The 11,463-nt window shown below is 35.6% G+C and overlaps 1 protein-coding gene across 1 annotated transcript; it reads right to left on the bottom strand.

Annotated features, from left to right (window-relative positions):
* Positions 1–7,972: 7,972 nt before the first annotated feature.
* LOC113337119 (histone H3.3-like) lies at positions 7,973–8,499 on the bottom strand. The gene is made up of 2 exons (XM_026582798.1): positions 8,428–8,499; positions 7,973–8,311 (listed from the first exon to the last, which is right to left on the bottom strand). The coding sequence occupies exons 1-2, from the start codon at positions 8,497–8,499 to the stop codon at positions 7,973–7,975; spliced, it is 411 nt and encodes a 136-aa protein (XP_026438583.1).
* Positions 8,500–11,463: the final 2,964 nt, after the last annotated feature.

The following is an 11,463-nucleotide window of genomic DNA, read 5'->3' as shown; positions in this document are numbered from 1 at the left end:
TAGAAAAAGACATGACAAGATCATGGTTCCAAATATTACTGCATATACACAGAAAAAATGGTATAACATGTACCGATTACTCTTTTAAAACAACCTACTTGAGCAGGTCACATAATTGTTCAAAGTAACGGAAGTATTTCGGCTTGGCTACGTCTGAATTCCATAATTGTGAGTGCAAATAACCATTTCCTGCAACCAACACATTATCTCCATGCAACTTGTATTTACGCCAAGATATATTACAATTTTACAAAGCTGACATCCGAAATTCTATGGTGACACAGTCTGATGAATGGCCTGATGCTTTACATCTCTAAGGGATAAATATACTTTGGTTGACTTGGTGTAGCTATTGCATAACCCCAGTATCAACACTTGAACAAAAAACTCCGAAGTGCACACATGTGGACCTTCTATTTTCCTCTATATTAATCCCCAATAAAGTTTTTGCTCAATGGCAATTAGGCTATCTGTAGTTGCACCGGCATGCAGTAGGGCTTTGGTTTTGGTTCGGTTTCTAGTCAAACCAAAACCGAAACCAGTACTATCGGTTTCTAAAAATCTAAACCAAACCAATCCATTAATCATTGGTTCGGTTTCCAAATGGTTCCAGCCGGTTTTGGTTTGTCCCAATGGTTTTTGGTTAACCAGTAATTATGTCAAACCAAAAAAAAATTACACAAGTTTACATACAAAAAAATCGTAGCTGCAGATAATATTGGTTTACACAAATTTACAGACAAAAAAAATAAAAAATAAATATCAAGAATAGTTAAAGCTTACTCTAAATTTAGAGATCAATAAAATATATATAATATATCTTAATTTAGTTATTGACAAACAAAAAAGAAGGAAGACAGGAAAAACAAAGTTGAGTAGCAGAAGTGGCTGCTGTAGTTGGGGTGGAGAAGGAAGGCGAGGAGAAGGAGAAAGAGCGAGAGTATCATAATGAAATATTAGATTTAAGGTGTTTATTTATCCTCTAAATCAATGGGTAGAATCTAATACTTGTAAATCAACGGTAGAAACTAAATTTAAATAATAATCGGTTTCCCAATGGTTTTTGGTTCGGTTTTAGAGGTCAAACCAAACCAAAACCAACACTATCGGTTTTCCACTTTCTACACCATAACCAATCCATTAGTAAATGGTTCGGTTTGGTTTCTTCCTAATTGGTCTGGTTCGGTCCGGTTCCAGCGGAAAACCGAAACCATGTTCATCCCTAGCATGCACCTATTTTAATGTCGAACGAATAGGAAGAAAACAATAAGGATATTGCAGGGTTGAGAAGAGACTTCAAGAGATGGGATTTGAAGAAGATAATCGAAAAACAAACTAGTTTGTAGAATAAAGAGAAGAGCTTGTAAAATAAGTTTATGAATTCTATGTAATGTGTGTAAAACAATAACAAAGCTAGCCTTTATATAGGCAAAAGAAACAAGTTAAACTACGAAAGCAAAAAATAATTAAACTAGAAAAGGGAAACCAAACTAAAAAGAGAAGTTGACTAGGATAAGGAAACTATCCATTTGTAGGTTCAAAGCCTTGTGTGTGCGGTACTACATCAGTCCCCCCTTCTTGAAAGAAACTCGCCCTCGAGTTGTTGTTGATCAATAATACTTTATTGTCTTCGTGGAAAGTGAAAATCTCTTGGACATTGAAGACATTTGATATATTCCAATCAGTTGGAAGATCTATAACATAAGCATTATCATTGATTTTCTTTAAGACTTTGAATGGTCCATATTTCTTCATTTTAGTCTTGTTGTAGGTGCCTACAGGAAATCTTTCTTTCGCTAGATGTATCATGACTAATTCTCCTTCTTTGAAAACTTTAAAGCGTCTGTGTTTGTCTGCAGCCTCTTTATACTTCATATTAGACTCTTCAAGCTTCGTTTTAACTTCCTGGTGGAGCTGTGAAGCTTTTTCAGCAATTGTATCTGCCTTGGCATTTAAATTCTTTAACTTGGGAAGAAGAACTAGATCCAAAACATGATTTGGAATCTTAGAATAAACTATTTCGAAAGGAGTCTTACCAGTTGATCGATTCACTGAGGTATTAAAAGCAAACTCCATATGGGGCAACTGAACATCCCATTGTTTAGAATTGTCAGCACATTTTGCTCTTATTAAATTACCCAAAGAACGATTTACTACTTCCGTTTGGCCATCTGTTTGGGAATGTGAAGTAGTGCTGAACTGTAATGAAGTTCCTAGTCGCATCCATAAGGATTTCCAGAAATAGCTCATAAACCTAGTATCTCTGTAAGAAGTTATTGATTTTGGTACTCCATGTAGACGAACAACCTCCTTGAAGAATAAATGAGCCACATTAAACGCGTCTGTAGTCTTTTTGCATGCAATAAAATGTTCCATTTTAGAATATCGATCAACAACCACCATGACTGAATCATTACCTCTAGCAGTACGAGGTAAACCAAGAATAAAGTTCATGCTTACATCGACCCAAGGTGCATCTGGAACAGGAAGAGGTGTGTATAATTCAGTATTTTGAATCGTACCTTTAGATTTTTGACAAACCATGCATTTCATTACGTATTTCTGAACATCCATTTTTAGAGAATGCCAATAGTAACGCACTTCTATCAAAGCAATTGTCTTGTCTCTTCCAAAGTGCCCACCCAAACCAGTGCCATGTAACTCACGAATCAGATGAAGACGCAGAGATCCTTGTGGAATGCGAAATCTATTACCTTTAAATAGAAATCCATCTTGAATGAGAAAATCGTCGGATTGTGTCAAATTAACACATTTTCCCCAAATTTTCTTGAAATCGTCATCATCAGGATACACATCTTTGATGTAATCAAAATCCAAACTGTCATTACGAATAGTGCTAATAATATGAGCTCTTCGACTCAATGCATCAGCGACCAGATTAGTCTTCCCACTTTAAAGAGATAGCTATCTATCATGCATACAATTGATCTTCGAAGACGTCTATAAAAATTTCAAAGCATGATTGTCAGTGTTGACAATGAATGCACTGTGGATTAAATATGTATGCCATTGTTTCAGAGCTTGCATTAAAGAAAGTAGTTCAAGTTCATAAGTAGACCACTTCTGTTGAGTGGCTGAATTATTCTCACTATGGAACGCAACTGGAAGATTTTTATGAGATAATATAGCGCCAATGCCGAAAACAGAGGTATCACAATCAATTTCAAATGGATTAGAAAAGTCTGGCAGAGCAAGTACAGGAGCTGTACACAATTTTTCCTTAATATTGTTAAAACTTTTATTTGTTTCTTCTGTCCAGACAAATTTATCTTGTTTCAAACACTCAGTAGGAGGAGCAGCGATAATACTGAAATTCCGAATAAAACGTCTATAAAAAGAATCTAATCCATGAAAGCTTCGAACATCTTTTATTGAAGTAGGTACTGGCCATTCTGCTATATCCTTAATCTTCGAAGGATCCACATGTATACCTTTGTCAGAAATAACATAACCCAAAAACGTGACTTCTGAAGACATCAATGCACACTTTTTTAAGTTGATTTAAAGAGTGTTATCACTGAGAGCCTGAAATACTTGAGAAAGATGATTAATATGCTCAGTTTCACTTTTACTGTAAATCAGAATGTCATCGAAATAAACAACGACAAACTGTCCAAGAAATGGTTGTAAAACTTGGTTCATAAGTCGCATGAAAGTGCTAGGTGCATTTGACAATCCAAATGGCATTATAAGCCATTCATACAAACCTTCAGAAGTCTTGAAAGCTGTTTTCCATTCGTCTCCTTCACGAATACGAATCTGATGATATCCACTTGAAAGTTGTTTTCCATTCGTCTCCTTCACGAATACGAATCTGATGATATCCACTTCGTAAATCCAGTTTTGAAAATACTTGAGAACTAACTAATAAATCAATCATATCATTAATTCGAGGTATGGGAAACCTATAAGGAATTGTAATACGATTAAGAGCTCGACAATCAATGCACATCCTATCCACCATCATTTTTATCTACTAAAAGTGCCGGACTTGCACAAGGACTGTTACTTGGTCTAATGAGTCCTTTTTGCAACAAATCTACTACTTGACCTTGTAAGATTGCATGTTCACTTGGGCTTAATCTATAGTGAGCTTGATTAGGTAAAGAAGAACCAGGTACAAAATCTATGCAGTGCTGTATATTTCTCATTGGCGGTAAAACAGTTGGCAATTCTTCAGGAAATAACTCACTGAATTGAGATAAAAGTGGACGTACCTTTGTAGGGATAGAAATCATCGGTTTGGCTTCTTCATGAGAATTTAAGGCATGTGTAGACTGCATGGATCGGACCATTGTTGCAACCAAAGCACTCGTTCCACCATCACTATGATCTTTGACAAGAGGAGACGAAAGAGAAGGAACCAAGACTTTAATTTTTCTGCCTTGTTTGAAGGTGTAAGTATTCACAAATACGTTATGTACCGCTTTAGTATCATACTCCCAAGGTCTCCCGAAAACAAGATGAGTTGCTAACATATCAATAACATCACACAAAGCAGAATCTTCGTATCCAGGGAAAGAAAATAGCACAAGACACTGATGAATGATATCTTGAGTTGAAGAACCATTAACCCAGCCAACAGTATATGGTTCTGGATGTTTCGTAACTGGTAAGCCTAATTTTTGCACTGCATAGGAAGAAACATAATTCTCTATGCTTCCACTATCGATGATCATGTCACACATTTTGCCATCGATTTCGCACTGCGACTTGAAGATATTGTGTCTCTGTGGATGACAAGGATGTGAGAACAAAAGAGGACGAATCATTCCCAAATAAGTTCCTCCAAAAGATCCATGAATTTCATGAGGAGTGTCATCTTCTTCTTCTTCTTCTTCTTCTTCTTCTTCAGCAGCAAAAGCAGATATATCTTCTTGGTCGTCTGTAAACGAATGAGGATTATCAACAAATCCATTAAACTTACGGCAATCTCCAGAAGTGTGACCCATCTGATTACACTTATTGCACTTGTCACCTCTATATTTAGCATAAGTATTCTGTGGTTTGTTCGGAGGTGGAAAAGAATTCTGGTTTCGATTATTAAACCTGGTGATTTGTTGCTGATAAGATTGTGGAGGTAGAACCTGTTGAGCAAGTAGAAAGAAGTGGTGTACTATTCACAGGAAAAGGTGAACTAGTAAAATTAATAGGCTGTTGTTGCTGACCCGAATAATGAATAGGATCTTCTCGTTGATATGGAATAGAATTAGCAGGCACCAAGTTTATCCCACCAAGCAGCAGCGCCTCCTTTAAGCTTATATGCTACGAGCTTAACTTTAGAATGATCTGTGACCTCCATAAACTCAAAAAAAGCTTCAACTTCGTAAAACCAGTCCAATAGGTCTTCAAGTTTGCAATTCCCATTGAAAGGTGGAATATCTGCTTTGAGTTTATATTCAGGTAGAGAGCTATACGGATTTTGAGTAGATTTGAGTCTTCTTTCTTCAGTCCAAATCCTTTCTCGCGTCTCCTCAATACTATCATCCTCATCACTGTCAGCTAATTGTATAGTAGAACCTTTATCTTTTTTTTTTTTTGATAAGAAGAGAAGATATATTAAAGGAAGAATTTACAAGAGTCTACCAAAGATAGACTAGGAACAACAGAAGACAAATCAGGAGTGAACAGTCTCCCAGTTAGTTACACTAGGTCTGGTAGCGGGCTAGGGTTGGGAAATTGGGACCACTCCCCTCCTCACACGGGATAAACTGCGGTAGCGGGCCCGCGGTAGATTAATCATTTTCGGTTACACAATTCGAAAAATTTAAATGAACCCTCTTCCCAGTAGAACCCTTCATCTTTGACGTGCCAATAAAACCTTCATGTTGTATCTTGTTTTTTTAAGTGTCAAGAATTTCCGAAGGCATATCATCTTTATGCACAAATTTGTGTTTATGAATTTTGAGAGTTTCACTGACAGAAGAGTCTCCAACCCTAACATCTAGGAGCTCTAAAATTCTGTCTAACTTTGTACTGTTACCTGAAACGTGTAACTTTAAACTCTCATGGTCCTTGGCAAGAAGACTTAAACTTGTAGTTAACTCAGCGACTTGAGTTTCGACCGAATCTGCCATTGATTTTATTTATTTATTTATTTTATTTTTTTGGTAAAACTAGGGTGCGGAAGCTAAATAAACCAAGATCGTGTTGATAGAATAAAAACCTAAAAACAAAGCGGGTGATACCAACTAATGTAGAACGAATAGGAAGAAAGCAATAAGGATATTGCAGGGTTGAAAAGAGACTTCAAGAGATGGGATTTGAAGAAGATAATCGAAAAACAAACTAGTTTGTAGAATAAAGAGAAGAGCTTGTAAAATAAGTTTATGAATTCTTATGTAATGTGTGTAAAACAAAAACAAAGCTAGCCTTTATATTGGCAAAAGAAACAAGTTAACTAGGAAATCAAAACAAAATTAAACTAGAAAAGGGAAATCACACTAAAAAGAGAAGTTAACTAGAATAAGGAAACTATCCATCTGTAGGTTCAAAGCCTTGTGTGTGCTGTACTGCATCATATTTGATTAGGGATCTTTAGTTGTAGCACTTGCTCAATTTCCACCGGAGACATCAAGAATCAGCCGCGGGATTGACTCCAAAAAGTATTGAATATCTACCAAAAAAAATCATATAAACTACTTTTGAAATCACATTAACAACATCCAAAAAAACCCTTACAATCTGAAGTAGGTAACATTATTGGTTCAAAGAATGGAGGTATCATTGCTAGGTCAAGTTTGAATTTCATGATTGTTTGAATTCCATGACTGTCGGTGTAAAATGGACCATTTCCTTCCTGAACAGCCAAACCTACATCTCTCATTCATGCAACTCGTATTTACACCAAAACAGATTATAAAGCTGACTTCTGAAATCCTATGGTTCCATATTTCCTTTCTTTTTTTTAACACATGATAGGAACCTAGAAAATCCAAAGATGCCATAGAGATTGACTTGATTAAGCTCAAAATGATTTGACGGGCATTATCGATTAAGCTCAAATACAATTGATATGATTTTGCCTAAAGGTGAGGATTTTAGATGACTGTTGCATTATGTGTGGAAACTCTAACGAGACTGGTGACCATCTTCTTCTTTATTGTAAGATTGCTCACATTTCGACGTTAACTCCTTTCATTTGGGCTTGGTTTTTTCCTGAAACTTTTTATGGTTTAGAGGTACGTAGTTTTAGTCATTGTAATGAGGTGCTCTGGTCTCTTATCCCTGCTTCCGTGCTATCTGTTATGGAAGGAAAGGAACGCTGGTATTTTTGAGGAAAAACACTCTTTAGAACTGATGATGACCTGGGTAATGAAGCCAAATCTTTAGTCATTGACTGGGCTGCAACTTTCGGTTATCGTATCCATTTGCGCTGCGATTTTTAGTCATCGTATCCTTAGTCATTGCTTGGGCTTGATGTAATTTATTGGTACCGTTCCTTTTCTTTTCTTTGCTACCTCTGGTAGCTTTGTATATCCTTCTTCTCTTAAAATATCTCTTTTTTCGATCAGAAAAAGAAAAGAGTGTAAGCAGAACAAATAAAAGTGCTACGATATAAGACCTATCACGATTCATATGAACAAGATTGGACACCAGAGTGAGTTTAGTGTTAAACTAGAACTGAGACAGATCCTGAAAAACTCAAGTTTCTGGATATACAATCTCTAGGACGGTATGATGATACGTAAGCGCACTCACCACTCATCCAGCTATATTATCCAGCATTAACTCGTGGATACATACAATCTAATATCAAGAGATTTAAGTTAAACGGATTGCCATTTAATATCAAGAATAAAACAGATTATGCTATATTAATAAGTTCCACGAAGTCATCAAACTACATCTTCAAACTCATGAAACGAGAGATTATTTAAAAACCTAATAACAATAAGTAAAACCAAATTCTCCATTACCCTAAAAAACCTAAAACCTAAGAAAATAGAACTTAAGCCCTTTCACCACGAATACGCTTTGCTAATTGAACATCTTTAGGCATGATGGTAACTCTCTTAGCATGGATGGCACACAAGTTCGTATCCTCGAACAATCCAACTAGGTAAGCTTCAGCAGCCTCTTGAAGAGCAAGAACAGCATGACTCTGGAAACGAAGATCTGTTTTGAAATTCTGAGCAGTTTCACGTACCAACCTCTGGAAAGGCAACTTCCTGATCAAAAGTTCAGTACTCTTCTGGTATTTCCTTATCTCACGAAGAGCAACAGTTCCAGGACGATAACGATGTGGCTTCTTGACTCCACCAGTCATCGGTGCTGATTTCCTTGCAACCTAAAACAAATAAACCGCAAAAACCATTAGGAAGATGAAAAACTAAAAACAAGAACCCTAATTCCCACGAAAGAAAAGCAGAATCAGAAACAACTAGAGGAGAAGAGATGAAATACCTTGTAGGCGAGTTGCTTCCTAGGAGCTTTCCCTCCGGTAGACTTACGAGAGGTCTGTTTAGTACGAGCCATTGATGAAAGAAACAAAGTGGAGAAGAAATATTAGGGGCTTCTATTATTTTGTGGATGATAGAGGTGGTATGTACTAGTGGGTATTTATATTAGTAGCTGTCCTTCCAAAACGGAGTTAAAGGCGGTTTAGAAGTATACCGAGCCACAGACGTTGGATAGATTTCGGAGAAAACACACAATCTGTATGCTCTTTGTGCTTTACTCTCATTGGTTGGTTTGTATTCATACGGATCAAAAAATTTGGGGAGTACTTGTGTTTTCACTGTGTTTTTGGCTTCTAAAACATTGTGTTTTTGGCTTCTCTAGAATATATCCCCACTTTTATTAACCATAATCCATATTAGTCATAAGCAAAGTTTGAAAAACGGGTCACGGCCCAGGTCACGGGTATTAGTTGTGAGTATTATAACGCGTTTTGAAGGATGTGAATATATTATGGGCCAAAAACGCGTTATACAGGAATAAAACGCGTTTTTTTTGACGTTTTTTAAAATAACGGGTGTGATAACGATTAAATAGAAAAAATAAGTAAATTGTGATATGAATATTCTATCTAACAATAATCACATGCGTGAAAACGGTTACAACGGGTCTAAATAACGTTGTGACTACGCTTTTTCAGTTTTTTTGCTTTATTTAATTTATTTGATTTTTTATTTATTTGTTTTAGGTTTTTTTACATACAAATTTATGGATATCTTGTAAAAATTCATAAACATGAGTTTATGACTTATAGCAATGCATTGTAGTTATCTTCTACCGAGTCACCGACTATATCTATACACGCATACTATCACTATCAACTTGATAATATCAAGTTGTCACTTGAATAGTTGAATGCACTCCCCAATCTTTCTAATAATGCATATCTGTATGGAAAAGCAGTCAAAATTTTGTTGTCGATGATAAGTGAAATTGATAAAATATTATAGTAATAATACTCTTAGGCTCTTAGCAACTTGCTACAAGACTATCCAACAAATAATGCAAGTGGAAGAGACTAGCTAGAGAAAAATATAGTGAGAGCGGGAAGTTATGGAATCAGATTTTTTTTTATGGGGATTTGGAGGTGTGTATAATTTCATATGGTCTAGACTAGACTCAAAAGCTAAAGAAATAAAACAAAAAAGAAAGTAGTTGGTTTCATGATCAAAGACATAGCTAGCCTATGTTTCTTTACTCATGCAACCAGATTCCTAATGTTTCAAGAATATATTGATTACCTAGATAGTATGCTTTCTTGCGCAAAGGAATGCTTCAAAAGGACAAGAGGAGAATTGAAACGAAATCAATACCTCTAGTTCTCTGTTTCTTGCGCAAAGGAAAGCTTTGGATTTTGAATTTCTCAAATACGAGTTTAAGAGGTAATATTATTTTTTCTTGTAGAGTTTTCTTTCAATTAAAGATATAATTTGTTGTACGTTGTTAATTTATTTATGAAATTATCATTTTTTTTCTTTCATGATGTCGGAGTACTGATGTTAATATTGATGTTCAAAATCATCTTTGAGTTTGAATTGAGCAGTTAAAATTTTGTTTTAAAAAAATAACATAAATACAATCCATGATTAGGAGTTTTAACTTTTAATCTTTAAGATTAGAAATGTTTTAAGAAATGTTAATATTCATAATTCATTATTCCACCAATTTGAATTAGTTGATACGTAAAAAATCATTGTTTCAATATAGAAAACGGTATGATGAATTGATATATATTATGTCGTATGCATGTTCTCAATCATGATTAATAAAAAAGAGGTTGCATGATTGAATGCATACGGTAAAGAATGCATATAGTTTGTCGTAAAGAATCATCGTTTCTCTCATATTTTTTTATGCATATAGTGATCCTTGTCCTTTAAGTAATATATATCACTTATTTCTATGTAAAATTTTGGGTTTACAGAGTATAATGGAAGGATCGACATCCACACAATCTGCAAAACGAGATGTTTTTCATGCATATTGTATTGTAATGAGTGATGGTAAAAAGTTGAAGTGCAATTTTTGTGAAAAGAAGTATCTGCGGGAATTTCGCGTTTCAAAATGCATTTGGCACAACAAAGAGGTACAAGTACTCCCTGCATGCACGTGCCACTTGAGATTAAAAATTTAGCAAAATTTGCAGTGCAAGAAAAAAGAAAGCAAAAAGGCAACGAATACCAGAAACTGAAGATTAAGAAATTCAACATATGTATGAAAATGAACCATGGAACCCTGTGTGTGATATAGATGAAGAAGAAAAAGATTTTCATGCAGTAGAACAAGCGCACGTAACACAAAAGAAAATGGGTGTTTTATCGAAGTTGAAGAACTTTTTTGGACAAAAAAGTAAGAATACTAATGCGGGAGAAGGTACATCGCAGCATCCACGGGCCTCTATGGACATACCTAGTTCTACAATGCGTACACCACACGAACCACCTAGGATATCTGTAGATATGGGAGGACAATGTAATACTAATAAGGATTCTCAATCTAGCATGGCGAATTTTGGGAGAAGTAAAACATGCCGGGAAAAAGTTCATCTTCGGTCGGACGTTTTTCTATGCTAATGATATTCCCTTCAATGTGGTCAACTCATCTCAGTACCACGAGGCATTCAATGCAGTTGCAAATTTCGGCAAATCCTATGGAGTTCCGTCTTCCTATAAGTTATTGAACCCATTATTAAGGCAAGATAAACAAAGGTTTCAGAAGGATGTGGTGTCGGTCCAACGACATTACTGGAGAGCGTATGGGTGTACACTCATGTCAGATGGTTGGAAAAATAAAATAACCACACGATTGTAAACCTTTTAGTTTACAGTGGACATGGAAAAACATTTTTGAAAAGCGTTGACATCGAGCATAATCGGTTGACAACAGAGTATTTAATGAGTTTGTTCAGAGCAGTTATAAAAGATATTGGTCCGATAAATATTGTTCAAATAGTAACTGATCAAGGATCCCAATTCAAAGCTG

Source organism: Papaver somniferum, unplaced genomic scaffold (genome assembly GCF_003573695.1).
Source record: "Papaver somniferum cultivar HN1 unplaced genomic scaffold, ASM357369v1 unplaced-scaffold_158, whole genome shotgun sequence".
Classification (NCBI taxonomy): domain Eukaryota; kingdom Viridiplantae; phylum Streptophyta; class Magnoliopsida; order Ranunculales; family Papaveraceae; genus Papaver; species Papaver somniferum.
The sequence above is the reverse complement of the archived record's forward strand: the minus strand, read 5'-3'. Positions and strand labels throughout refer to the sequence as shown.